The sequence below is a fragment of the Scyliorhinus torazame genome, chromosome 11, assembly GCF_047496885.1.
Source record: "Scyliorhinus torazame isolate Kashiwa2021f chromosome 11, sScyTor2.1, whole genome shotgun sequence".
NCBI classification, from domain to species: Eukaryota; Metazoa; Chordata; class Chondrichthyes; order Carcharhiniformes; family Scyliorhinidae; genus Scyliorhinus; species Scyliorhinus torazame.
Window position 1 is genome coordinate 12235860 of NC_092717.1, and position 14277 is coordinate 12250136.

At 48.3% G+C, this 14277-nt stretch overlaps 1 protein-coding gene and 1 pseudogene across 8 annotated transcripts in view; one reads left to right on the forward strand and one right to left on the reverse strand.

Annotated features, from left to right (window-relative positions):
* Positions 1–5404, forward strand: part of LOC140385126 (zinc finger protein 236-like) — a 177663-nt gene extending 172259 nt beyond the window's left edge. For 7 of the 8 annotated variants that reach the window (XM_072466956.1, XM_072466958.1, XM_072466961.1 and 4 more), the window contains one exon: positions 4057–5404. In XM_072466956.1, the coding sequence (XP_072323057.1) occupies positions 4057–4187 (131 nt within the window). In that variant the 3' untranslated portion in view covers positions 4188–5404. The remainder of the gene's footprint in view (positions 1–4056) is intronic. The other variant, XR_011933295.1, reaches the window with a different exon arrangement.
* Positions 503–3881, reverse strand: LOC140386063 (protein phosphatase EYA4 pseudogene; annotated as a pseudogene).
* Positions 5405–14277: the final 8873 nt, after the last annotated feature.

Consider the following 14277-nt stretch of genomic DNA (forward strand, 5'->3'; position numbering starts at 1 on the left):
TTGGTCATGTCCTATCTAACTGTTCTATTGGTTGAGTGTCTGTGTGTCATGTCTCTGGTGCTCCCTCTCGTGTCTAGCTAATCTACATGTATTTACATTAACCCCTTGTGTCTTTACAGTGATGCATATCACCACATTCCCCCCTTTTTTACATGTTACATATTTTCTGTACATTTAAAGAAAATTGAACAAAAAACAGGTAGATAAGTTATGGTATGTACAAGTCATGAGAACAGTGATTAAACAATAAGTCCAAATCAAATGTGCGAGTCCAAAACCCTTCAATCATCATGGTCAAATGTCTCTCTTGATGGGGTGGTGAGTTTGATGGTGGCATGTCCTTGTGAACGCCATCGGTGTCCCTGTGTATCAGGAACCAAGAAGTGGTCAAATCACTTCGCTGTCTGATTTGGAGGTTTTTTTTCGATGTTTGTGATGGTGATGTTGGATGGCATCTTGTAGCTGATAAGTTGTTGACGTTGAAGAGGTACCGTCAACAGTATCATTCGAGATTCGAGGTCATGTATGTGCCATATGTGGAAATTGGGTAATACTGTGCATACTGGTTTTTGCCAAATGCTGTGTAGGAAGGGTAATCCTGATGAGAAGTGCTGAAGCTTGTCGAATTGGAAACAGAATTGCAGCTCGCATAAATCCCAGGTGATGGTGTGAAGCTAGAACCTTGCATCTGATAGGAATATGCCATTTGGCCAGGCTGGGGTGCAGCAAATCCTGGGCTGTAACTAAGGCATCCAGTCTGCAGTGTAGATTGTGCTTGTGGTAGTCCTCCTTCGGTCTTGATTCCATAAGTGGGCGATCCGTAGTGCTGGCCTATTTGAGAATATGCTGCATAGACTGCTGGCTGCTGCATGCCTGAATACTGGGTTTGTCCAGCATAAGCTGTCATTGACTGCACTGCTGGTGTGGAAAGAATATGTGGGTATGGCTTGGAAGGATATAGCTGTGGTGAATATTGGTGTATTCCTCTTGGACTGTCGCCACTACTTGTTATTACTGACCCAGTGTAATTGTCAAGTGATCCATCTCCTGTCGTCGTCGTCACTGAGTTTGCGGCACTTCCTGTCTGGAGTAAAGTCCGGCTTACGTGAATCAGAGTTGGCGTTTGGTTGCTCTCCACCTGGAGTCTGGTCGGTTTCACCTGAGTCAGTGTTGGTTTGTTGGTGCTCCCCGTCCGGAGTCTTAGCAGGTTCACTGGAGTCAGCTGAGATTTCTTGAAGCTCCACGTCTGGACTTGGAACATGCAGGAATGCATTGACTTGTGGAGAGGTTCAAACGAATGAGGTTGAAAGTGGTCTCAGTGGTCTCACCGTGATCGTCGAGTGCCTCTGTACACACTAGCTGAGGCCTGTCACATTGCACATCTTGCATGGGAAGTGGGATGCTGTCGTCACTCGTCTCACATACAGTGGATAGAGCCTTAGTAGCTTCTTTTTGTTTACTTGGGCTGGGTGTACTGTCAGAGTCTTCTCCTTGTGGCTCAGACAATGTGGGTGGACCATCATAGTCGCTGTGTTGTTCATTTGGGCTTGGACTGTCATAGTCGCTTTGTTCTTCACTGGAACATGATAGACCGTCATGGTCGTCCTGCTGTGCACTGGAGTGTGGTAGACTGTCATAGTCTTCTTGCTGTTTACTTGAGCATGGCAGACTTGCATCGTCTGCTGCTAGTTGGTCAGAGGAGGTTGCTAGACCCTCATGGTCTTGTTCCTGCAAGGACTGCGCTTTGGAGTCTTGCGTTGCTTCTATCGTGGAGGCTGTACACGAGCTCGCTGGGGAGGCTTGTGACACTGGAATCATTTCTTGTTCATGCAAGGATTGTGGGGGAGTCTTGCGTGTCTTCTATCGTGGAGTCGGGAACCCATAGCGGTGCGTGGACCACTCTCTGTGTGGCAGCAGCCAGCCCTCTGTGGGCTTGTACCGCTCTCTGTCTCTTGGTGTCAGGACGCAGCATAATCCTGCACTCACGAGTCAGGATGTCGTATATGCTGGGCTGAAGATCCTCAAATCCGAAGAATGAATCCGCGTCTGTGTCGGATTCAGTACGGGGGTCGCCATTTCTAATGATAAAACCTTTGTCCGAGTCGTAGTCCTCCAGGACCATATCATCACTGTTTGTGCCGGAGCTGGCATGGGGCTCGCGATGTCCAGAGAAAAAATAAAGGTCGTTGTCGTAGTATTCAAGGTCCGTGTCATCACTTTGGGCGGTGCTAACTGCTTGTTGCAAGGTTTTGCGGAGGTTACTTTCAGTTCCTGGTTGAATTTGAGGCAGTGGGCTGTCATCCCAGGTGAAAGAAGCTTGTTTTACGGCTTTAAGAGATTTTTTTCGTGTTTTGGGACATTGGCCCTTTAAATGGGCGTGGTCCGGGGCCACTGACGTCATGACGCATGTGACGTCAGACGTAGGAAGCGTTTGCGCATATCGCTGTTCCTGTACTGGGGCCGGTTTCGCGCCAAACCGCGCACACGGACCTGCACTTCTCGCGCAACTGCGCATGTGCGGTACCTTTACAAAGATGGCCGCCGATCAAAATAGTTTTCTGCTCCGGGATCTCGGCCTCGTGATGAGTACTGGCGCTTCTCTTACCGTTTTCAGCTGGTTGGAGTGTGTTTTCCTCACCGTATTTACCGAATTTGTCCAAGACTGCCTGGAAGTCGCTCCTGTTTTGCCCTTTGGAGAACTTGAATTTTTAAAAGATTTCTTCTACTCTGGCACCGGCGATGGTGAGCAGAAGCTCTGTCTTTTCAGCATCGGCCACGTCTTGTAGGTCGGCTGCTACCAGGAAGATTTCAAACTTTCGCGGGAAAGCCCGCCAGTTTTCGCGGAGATCGCCGTGGCATTGGAGCCGCTGCGGAACCGGGATCTCGAATATCTTGCCTGGGTATTGTTGTCGGTTGTCACTAAGCTGAGTTTGAGCTATATGGATTGAAACAGTTCACCCTAGTGCCATGTCTTGTTATGCTCTAGGCGTAGCATAAGCGGCTTCCTTGTGGTACACTTGACAAAGGAAGGTTCAGATGTGGAGATAACTTCAACACGTTTATTAAACTATTTACACGTCTACTCTGGTTCGCCACTACTGTTAATCCTTCTATAGCTACTCAGACTGATGAACCAGTCTGCTACAATCCACGTGGTGGGTGTAATATTGAATCAACCCTGTGTCTCTACTCATTGACTGTCTCCAGTGGAAAGAGGAAGATCATGTGTGTTGTGTCCTTTATATATGGGTTGGTGTTGTGTGTGTGTGTGCGTGTGCGCGTGTGTACGCGCGTGCTCCCCCCCCCCCCCCCCCCCCCCCCCCCCCCCCCCGTTGGTCATGTCCTATCTAATTGTTCTATTGGTTGAGTATCTGTGCGTCATGTCCCCGGTGCTCCCTCTAGTGTCTAGCTAGTCTATATGTATTTACATCAACCCCTTGTGTCCTTGCAGTGATGCATATCACCACACCCAGGGCACCTAGTACGGGCATTTTGGACCTCAGTGCCACATTCGATTGAGTACATGCTGTGCATGCTCTGCTCATTTTATCTGTCACCCTGGCCCTAACCAGCAGTCCTCAAAGAGCAACTGAAGAACAGATTGTTTTTTTAAGAGACCTAAAATGGAAGAGTATGAAATCCATGAATACTGTGGACCTTGATCAGCTTGCAACCTCTGCCCCAGCCCCATTCATCTTCTCCCTCTTCCTGGGCTCAACTGCATACTGACTGGGCTCCAGCCAATTTGGGGATGGCTCCAGACTGTGACTTGCAGTTGGTGTCCACAGCTCATTTGTAATGTGGATTTGAGGCACGATGCCCAATTTACTGTGAACCCCAGACCTTCGTTCAAGTTGCTGCATCACCTCTGCACCAGACATTACCTCCAATTCAATTTCCCCCCTCCCCTGTGTGGAGAAAAGTCATGCTCCCTTGTGGAGAGAGTGTATTTAGTTACAATGTTCAAAGTTGTGCATTGTTAATATGTTTTGGTGTGGTCGAAAGATCTAATAGTTACTTGAACTTAAGATTTTTTTTGTTTTTTTGGTCCTGCAGGCGGTGGTCAGGACACGGGAAGTAGCCAAGAACAAGAAGGAGATGATATCAGCCGAGGTCTTGACCTGGTGGAAGTTGTCCCAGAATCTTCTAATGAGTGGCACTGTAGGATAGCAAATGTGTTCCATTAACTTATTTCCCCGCAAACTGCTCGAGTGCAAGAAATTGCATGTTCAGCAAACCTTTCCTATAGGTCAAATTCCTGGCCTTCGTTATTCTACGTCAGGAATTTGACAGGTACCACACCTTAGTCGTGCAAATGGTCAAACTGCTACCAGGTTTGTTTATCCGTGTCAAAGTATAAACAAACTGCTGAAACAAGGAATTGTCCTTGAGCTTAAAGGGCTAAAATCATGAAGTACCTCGCCAGCATGCGATGCTGAAGGGTATTCTGAAGCAAAACTGGATGACCTCCCAAGTGCAGGAAAATGCAGGTATAATGAAGTGCAGCGACGCACACGATCCATTTTGAAGGCCTGCTGTGCAGGGCGCAGTTACGGCTGTGTGGTATCAAGAATAGCACTGCAGACCTAAATTAGAATTGGCCTGATTGCTCAGTCAGAATGTTGGACGACGGGGAGAGAGGGAGCCGTGCTCCCAGCGCCTGACCGTTCCATCGCTCTGCCACTGCCAGAGAAATCAGCTGCCAAATTTCCAGAGAACTTTTAATTATGATCTTCCTGGTAGTTACTCTGAATGTTTTAACTCCTCTGTAGTGTTATGACTTGCCACTGGTGTGACTGATTTTCAGAATATATAATTATTCCGTCTATCAAAATAAATAGCCGATTGTGTAAAGGTGAATTTTGTTGCATTCCAAAGATTATTTTTATAGTTGTTCCCCAACTTTAAGTATGTAGCACAACATTTTGTGCATTTGATAAAAACTGTAGTCTCTAGATTGGGGGCTTGTACATAGCTGTATATATTGTCTACATTCTAAGGCTAAGGTATTTTCGGTTTGCACTGTTGCTACATTGGGCACTTCTTTCCAGTATTGTACTTTTCTCATTGTATTATATAACAAAAGTGTTATTTCCACCCCCACCCCCAACCCTGATATAACCTTGTGTATCATTTTTGATTTGACTTTGGAACATTCTGTAAAAAAAAAATCTATGACATTTGTCAAAACTGGTAGCATATAAATCTAACGAGGCATCTTGAATGATGATCAAAGGATGAATCTTTCTTCTGTCTCCAATGGAGCGCTTTTTTTTTTGATTTAACAATTTAAGTGCTTTGTATATAAATTGTATAATTTGTGACACGGGGTATTTTTTTGTAAGTATGTGTAATGTATTTAAATCAAGATATTTCAAATAATAATACTATTGGTTTCTAATAATCAGCTTTGTGGTTTTTATTATTTCAAGTGGATTATAGCAGTTGCTTTGTTTCTTGGAAAATGCACTGTTTCCCAGTTTGTTCCCATTCTCCAGGGGTGTCGATTTTCACCGGGGAAATGTTGCATTCACCCTCCGGAGCACCTCACACCAGAACCCCTCCTGAGAAATTATTCTTTTTTAAAAATGTTTTTTATTGGGTTTTTGAACGAAGTATATTTGCCGTTATGTACACAGGATATGATTGATATATATATATATATATATGTATATTTAAAAGAAGAGAAGGGCACACACACACACATCACAAAGGGAAAGAGAATTTTTTTTTTTTTTATAAATGTAACAATACGAGAGAAATACAAAATCAATTATTTACACACATAAGTTGTCATCTGTTTGTGGGAGTAGGGGGGGAGGAGGGGAGGGCAGATATACATTTGGGTGCCGGAGAGACAATTACGGAGGGCAGTACTCGAATGGGGCTGGTGTTGGTGTTGTCCCTTGCTTCTCCCGGACGGCTTTCGCTGCCGTTGTCTCGTGCTCAGTTCCGCTTCAGCCGGTTCTCCTGTATTCTCCTTTTTCTCTGTTCCTGTGGATGCCAAGTTTGTTAATGTTTCCCTGCCTCCCCCACCTCCCTGGCTCTCCTCTATTGTTCCCTGTCTCTTCCCTCTTTCCCCCACCCACCCCCCCCCACACTGTGGTTCACCTTTCCTTCCTCTTAGATTTAGCAGTGTCCCCACCCCCCTCTCCAGGTCTATCCCTCCCTCTCATGCTTTGCCTACTGTCCCCTGGTTCTTGGCTACCTGGCTATTCTTCTGCTTGTTTGTTGGCCATAAACAAGTCCCGGAACAATTGGGTGAGTGGCTCCCACGTTCTGACCCCCGGATGGCAAATTTGATTTTCTCCATTTGGAGATATTCCGAGAGGTCGGACAGCCAGTCTGCAGCTTTGGGCGGTGCTGCTGACCGCCAGCCGAACAGGAGTCTACGCCGGGTGATCAGGGAGGCAAAGGCAACGTCGTCCTCCTCCCCAGGAATAGATCTGGCTGGTCTGAAACCCCGAAGACCGTCACTTTCGGGCATGGCTCCACCCTCACGCCCACCACTTTGGACATTGCCTCGAAGAAGGCTGTCCAGTAATCCACAAGTCTGGGGCAAGACCAGAACATGTGGGCGTGGTTGGCCGGGCCTCCTTGGCACCGTTCACATCTATCCTCCACCTCTGGGAAGAACCTACTCATACGGGTTCTTGTTAAGTGGGCTCTATGTACCACTTTTAGTTGCGTCAGGCTGAGCCTTGTGCACGTGGAGGTGGAGTTGACCCTATGCAGTGCTTCGCTCCAGAGTCCCTACCCTATTTCGATCCCCAGGTCTTCCTCCATTTCATTCTTGTTGCGTCCAGTACGGTGTCGGCCCCTTCTACCAGTCGGTCATACACGTCGCTACAGTTTTGTTTCTCTAATATGCTTGCGTCCAGTAACTCTTCCAATAATGTCTGTCGTGGCGGTTGTGGGTATGTCCTTGTCTTCTTTGGAGGTTTTTGAGTTGCAGGTACCTTAGCTCGTTCCCCCTGGCTAGCTGGAATTTCTCTGTCAGTTCATCCATTGTTGCGATCCTACCGTCCGTGTATAGGTCCCTGACTGTCAGTGTCCCTCCGTCCTGTCCCCATCTTTTGAAGGTGGCGTCAGTCAGTGCTGGTGTGAACCTATGGTTGTTGCAGATGGAGCTTTGTCTGACATTTTTGGTCAGGCCAAATTGCTGCCGTAGTTGGTTCCAGGACTGGAGGGTGGCTATCACCACCGGGCTGCTGGAGTGTTTTTTGGGTGGGATGGGAGTGCCGTCGTGGCGAGGGCCCAGAGGGAGGTCCCCCTGCAGGAGGCCTCCTCCGCGCGCACCCACTCGGCTTCTGGCTCCTTGATTCATCCCCTTATTCGCTCGGCCGTCGCTGCCCAGTGGTAGAATTGTAGGTTTGGGAGGGCTTGCCCGCCCCCCCTGGATTTTGTTTTTTGTCAGACCTTCTTTGGGATCCTAGCATTCCCCCCCCCCCCCCCCCAACCCCATACGAACGCCATGATTAGTTTGTCCAGTGCTTTGAAAAAGGCCTTGGGGATGTAGATCGGGATGGATCTGAATAGGTAGAGGTACCTGGGCAGTACGTTCATTTTCATCGTCTGGACTCCCCGCGAGGGAGAGTGGGAGCGTGTTCCATCTTTGCAGGTCCTTTTTTACTTCCTCTGTCAGACTGGTGAGGTTCCATTTGTGGATCCCTGTCCAGTCGTGGGCTATTTGGATCCCCAGGTAGCGGAATTTGTGTTAGGCTTGTTTAAACGGTAGTCCCATTAGTGCTGCCCCACCTACTTGTGGGTGTACCGGGAAGATCTCGCTTTTGCTCATGTTCAGTTTGTAGCCCGAGAAGGCACCAAACTCTTTCAGGAGCGCGATGATTCCGTCCATGCTGCTCTGTGGGTCCGAAATGTAGAGGAGCGGGTCATCTGCATAGAGTGAGACTCTGTGCTCTCTGCCGCCCCTTTGGATCCCCTCCCGCTTTTTGCTGCTCTGAGCACAATTGCTAGTGGCTCGATCGCTAGAGTGAACAGCAGTGGGGACAGTGGGCAACCTTGTCTGGTCCTCCTGTGCAGCTGGAAGTATCGGGAGTTTGTGTTGTTTGTCCGTACGCTCGCCATGGGAGCGTTGTATAGGAGTTTTACCCAGGAGGTGAACCATGATCCGAGCCCGAACCGCTCCAGGACCTCGCTGAGGTATTTCCATTTGACTCTGTCGAAGGCCTTTTCTGCGTCTAGGGTGACGATCACCTCTGGTGTTCTCTCCCCGGATGGGGTAATTATCACGTTCAGCAGGCGCCTAATGTTCGAAGTAAGCAGTCTACCTTTGACAAAGCCCGTCTGGTCCTCTGCGACCACCTCTGGCACGCAGTCTTCTAGCCTTTTGACTAGAATCTTGGCCAGTATTTTGGCATCTGCGTTCAGCAGTGAGATGGGTCTGTATGACACACATTCCGTTGGGTCTTTATCTTTCTTGGGTATCAGCGTGATTGAGGCCTGTGCTAGCGTGGGTGGCAGTGTGCCCTTAGCCAGCGAGTCTGTGAACATCTCCTGCAGGTGCGGGGCCAGTGCTGTTGCACGTTTTTTGTAGAAGTCCCCGACGCCTTCCCCGCCTGCATGGACTTGATGCTGTCCATGATCTCTCCCAGTGCTAGTGGTGCTTCCAGGCCCTGTTTTCTGCCCCCCACGACTGGTATGTCCAGTCCATCAAAGAACCGTTTCATCCCGGACTCCCCCATTTGGGGGCTCTGAGATGTACGGCCCTTGGTAAAAGGCCCTGAAGGCTTTGTTGAGTGATTCACGGGAGTGATTCAAATGACAAAAGAGACGATGGTTCAAGGCAAAAGGGTTTGGCACTGGGAAAAGTAAAGAATCAAAAGCTGTGTCTAGAGGAGGTGTGAATGGTAACTGCAAAAACATGACCAACATCTGCTTCTGCATCAATGGTTAAAGTCTGACAATATTGAAATTGATAACTAATTAAACTTTCTGTGGTTCAATGTTGAGTTTGAAAGATTGTGATGCGCCGAATAGAAATCGGAGCCCAAACTGATATTATTTTTCAGTTTTCTCCATTCCTAGGCCAGTGGCACTCTGCGCAATTGTTGTACCTGTGCCCCCTCCCCCGCCACCCACCCACACCCCAACTCTCGGATATCCTTGATACATTTTTTTATTCGTGGGATGTGGGTCTGCCCTTGGGAAGGAGTTGCTACCTTAAATCTCCTGCAGTCTGTGTGGGGTAAGCACTCCCACATGGCTGTTATGGAGTTCCAGGATTTTGTCACAGCAAAAAGCAGCCAATATATTTCCAATGCAGGATGGTGTACCCATGTGCCTGCTGACATTGTTCTTCTGGGCAGCAGAGGTCATCAGTGGTTTGGGAGGTGTCAAAATCTTGGTGAGCTGTTGTAGCGACTTTGCAGACTGTACACAAAGTGTGCTGGTGGTGGAGGGTGTGAATGTTTAAGGTGGTGTGTGGGGTGCCAATTAAGCGGCTGCTTTGTCCTGGGTGGTGTTGAGCTTCTTGAGCATTGTTGGAGCTGCATTCCTCCAGGCAAATTGAGAGTATTCCCTCACAATCCTGATTTGTGCCTTGTAGACGGTGGACAGGCTTTGGGGTACCAGATGGTGAGTTAACTCATAGCAGAATTCATCACAGAATCAGAGAATCCCTACAATGCAGAAGGAGGCCATTCGGCACATTGAGTCTGCACCGACCCTCTGAAGACCATCCTACCTAGGCCCACTCCCCCGCCTATCCCTGTCACCCCACCTAACCTTTTGGACACTAAGGGATGATTTAGATTAGCAAATCCAGCTAACCTGTGCACCTTTGGACTGTGGGAGGAAACCAGAGCACCTGTACGAAATCCACGCAGACACGGGGAGAATTGCAAACTCGACACAGACAGTCACCTAAGGCTGGAATTAAACCCGGGTCCCTGATGCTATGTGGCAGCAGTGCTAATCACTGTGCTGCCCCAGCCTCTGACATGCTCTTACAGCGACAGAAATCAAGGGTGAGCCCCCAAGATGTTGACGGTGGGGCTTTATTGATGAAGCAGCTGAAGATGTTGGCCTCCGAAATTATCGGCCTGCAATGACCACAATCATCTTTTGTGCTAGATGTGAGGTCAGCCAACAGAGAACTGTTTTCACCCTAATTCCCATTCGGTTCCCTTGATGCCAAACTCATTCAAAGCTGCACTCCCCATCTGCTGCTATCCCAGCCTGGCCAGTAGACACATTCTGGATGGTGGGTGTTAAAGTTTGCTACCCAGAGTACATTTATGCCTTTGCTAGATACAATGCTTCTTCCAACTGGTTACCAATATGGAGAAACAGTGGTTAGCACTGCTGCCTCAGCGCCAGGGACCCGCATTTGATTCTGGCCTTGGGTGACTGTGTGGAGTTTGCATGTTCTCCCTGTGTCTGCATGGGTTTCCTCTGGGTGCTCTGGTTTCCTCCCACAGTCCAAAGGTGTACAGTTTAGGTGGATTGGCCCATGATAAATTGCCCCTTAGTGTCCAAAGATGTGCAGGTTAGTGGGATTTACAGGGATAGGGCGGGGGAGTGAACCTCGGTAGGGTGCTCTTTCAGAGGATCAGTCCAGACTTGATGGGCCGAATGGGCACCTTATGCAGTGTGTAGATTCTATGGATTACTGATTTTCAGCTTAAAGAGCAGCTATTATTCATCAACAAGGGTTTTCTTTGTCATGGAGTGACAATGTTGAAGACTCCCAGGAATACACCCTCCTGGCTAAATGCCACTGTGCCACCTCTTCTCATTGGCCTGTCCTACAAGTAGCCCAGGACACAGCCAGGGATGGGATGGTAAGGGGGGTGTTCTGAGATGTTATTTGCCTTTGGGTGCAACAAAGTCGGACTTTTGTATTACTAGTTTGTGGGACAGCTCTCCCAACTTTGGCACAAGACCCCAGATATTAATGAGAACTTTCCATGGTTGACCAGACTGTTTGAACCTTTCATGTTTTGCGCACTGAGTGCTGAATTTGGTGCATTTGAGTGCTATAGTGAGAGTTTAGTGACTGAGGGAGTATAAGGCTTCATTTTTATCTAAAGTCTAGTCTTTCTTTTATTTAATTAATTAACTTAAAAGTTGCTGTTTGGTTTAGAAGAAGGTGAATTTTCAATCAGCTTTAAACAAAGCTTCTACTTGTAGGCACTTGCAGCTGGAGCTTGTTAATTAGTTAATTGGATTAGGCCAGTTTTCAGAGGCTAGATTCACAGTATAAAAGTGATCCCCTACAGTGCAGACTTTGCACTGAGTGCTGAATTTGGTGCATTTGAGTGCGAAAGTGAGAGTTTGGTGACTGAGGGCGTGCTGAATTTGATGCATTTGATTGCTATAGTGAGAGTTTGGTGACTGAGGGAGTTAGGTGAGGAGGGAGTAAGGTGCTCCTTTCATTTTGTTTCCTACATTACCGCAAAGAGTGAGAAGAGAGCCAGGAGTTTACAGAGAGTGCAGCTGACTGGGAGCAGAGTCGGAGGGCGGAGATCCAGTTGGTCCACAGGGCAGCTATATTCTGTAAGGTAAGAGGGGATGGAGGCTAGGCCAGTTGCATGCTCCTCCTGTAGGATGTGGGTGGTGAGGGATACCACCGGTGTCCCCGCTGACTATACCTGTGGGAAGTGCACCCAACTCCAGCTCCTCAAAGACCGTGTTAGGGAACTGGAGCTGAAGCTGGATGAACTTCGGATCATCCGGGAGGCAGAGGGGGTGATAGAGAAGAGTTACAGGGAGGTAACCACACCCAAGGTACAGGACAAGAATAGCTGGGTTACAGTCAGGGGAAAAAAAACAAACAGGCAGACAGTGCAGGGATCCCTCGTGGCCATTCCCCTTCAAAACAAGTATACCGTTTTGGATGCTGTTGGGGGGGGGGATGACCTACCGGGGGAAGGCCCTAGCGGCCAGGTCTCTGGCACTGAGTCTGGCTCTGGGGCTCAGAAGGGAAGGGGGGAGAATAGAAAAGCAATAGTTGTAGGAGATTCAATGGTTAGGGGAATAGATAGGAGATTTTGTGGTCACGAGCGAGACTCCCGGAAGGTATGTTGCCTCCCGGGTGCCGGGGCTAGGGATGTCTCGGATCGTGTCTTCAGGATCCTTAAGGGAGAGGGGGAGCAGCCAGAAGCCGTGGTGCACATTGGTACCAACGACGTAGGTAGGAAAAGGGGTGTGGAGGTAATAAACGAGTTTAGGGAGTTAGGCTGGAAGTTAAAAGCCAGGGCAGACAGAGTTGTCATCTCTGGTTTGTTGCCGGTGCCACGTGATAGCGAGGCTAGGAATAGGGAGAGAGTGCAGCTGAACACGTGGCTGCAGGAATGGTGTAGGAGGAAGGACTTCAGGTATTTGGATAATTGGAGCGCATTCTGGGGAAGATGGGACCTGTACAAGCAGGACGGGTTGCATCTGAACCAGAGGGGCACCAATATCCTGGGAGAGAGGTTTTCTAGTACTCTTCGGGAGGGTTTAAACTAATTTGGCAGGGGAATGGGAACCGGATTTGTAGTCCAGCAACTAAGGTAGCCGATATTCAGGACGCCAAAGCGTGTAATGAGGCAGTGGGGAAGGGAACACTGACAAAGGAGAGTACTTGCAGGCGCGGAGATGGGTTGAAGTGTGTATACTTCAACGCAAGAAGCATCAGGAATAAGGTGGGTGAACTTACGGCATGGATCGGTACTTGGGACTACGATGTGGTGGCCCTCACGGAAACTTGGATAGAAGAGGGGCAGAAATGGTTGTTGGAGGTCCCTGGTTATAGATGTTTCAATGAGATTAGGGAGGGTGGTAAAAGAGGTGGGGGGGGGTGGCATTGTTAATTAGAGATAGTATAACAGCTGCAGAAAGGCAGTTTGAGGAGTATCAGCCTACTGAGGTAGTATGGGTTGAAGTCAGAAATAGGAAAGGAGCAGTCACCTTGTTAGGAGTTTCCTATAGGCCCCCCAATAGTAGCAGAGATGTGGAGGAACAGATTGCGAAACAGATTTTGGAAAGGTGCAGAAGTCACAGGGTAGTAGTCATGGGTGACTTTAACTTCCCAAACATTGAGTGGAAACTCTTTAGATCAAATAGTTTGGATGGGGTGGTGTTTGTGCAGTGTGTCCAGGAAGCTTTTCTAACACAGTATGTAGATTGTCCGACCAGAGGAGGGGCAATATTGGATTTAGTACTTGGTAATGAACCAGGGCAAGTGATAGATTTGTTAGTGGGGGAGCATTTTGGAGATAGTGACCACAATTCTGTGACTTTCACTTTAGTAATGGAGAGTGATAGGTGCGTGCAACAGGGCAAGGTTTACAATTGGGGGACGGGTAAATACGATGTTGTCAGACAAGAATTGAAGTGCATAAGTTGGAAACATGGGCTGTCAGGGAAGGACACAAGTGAAATGTGGAACTTGTTCAAGGAACAGGTACTACGTGTCCTTGATATGTATGTCCCTGTCAGGCAGGGAAGAGATGGTCGAGTGAGGGAACCATGGTTGACAAGAGAGGTTGAATGTCTTGTTAAGAGAAAAAAGGAGACTTATGTAAGGCTGAGGAAACAAGGTTCAGACAGGGCGTTGGAGGGATACAAGATAGCCAGGAGGGAACTGAAGAAAGGGATTGGGAGAGCTAGGAGAGGGCATGAACAATCTTTGGCGGGTAGGAGCAAGGAAAACCCCAAGGCCTTTTACACATATGTGAGAAATATGAGAATGACTAGAGCGAGGGTAGGTCCGATCAAGGACAGTAGCGGGAGATTGTGTATTGAGTCTGAAGAAATAGGAGAGGTCTTGAACGAGTACTTTTCTTCTGTATTTACAAATGAGAGGGGCCATATTGTTGGAGAGGACAGTGTGAAACAGACTGGTAAGCTCGAGGAAATACTTGTTAGGAAGGAAGATGTGTTGGGCATTTTGAAAAACTGGAGGATAGACAAGTCCCCCGGGACTGACGGGATATATCCAAGGATTCTATGGGAAGCAAGAGATGAAATTGCAGAGCCGTTGGCAATGATCTTTTCGTCCTCACTGTCAACAGGGGTGGTACCAGGGGATTGGAGAGTGGCGAATGTCGTGCCCCTGTTCAAAAAAGGGACTAGGGATAACCCTGGGAATTACAGGCCAGTTAGTCTTACTTCGGTGGTAGGCAAAGTCATGGAAAGGGTACTAAAGGATAGGATTTCTGAGCATCTGGAAAGACACTGCTTGATTAGGGATAGTCAGCACGGATTTGTGAGGGGTAGGTCTTGCCTTACAAGTCTTATGGAATTCTTTGAGGAGGTGACCAAGCATGT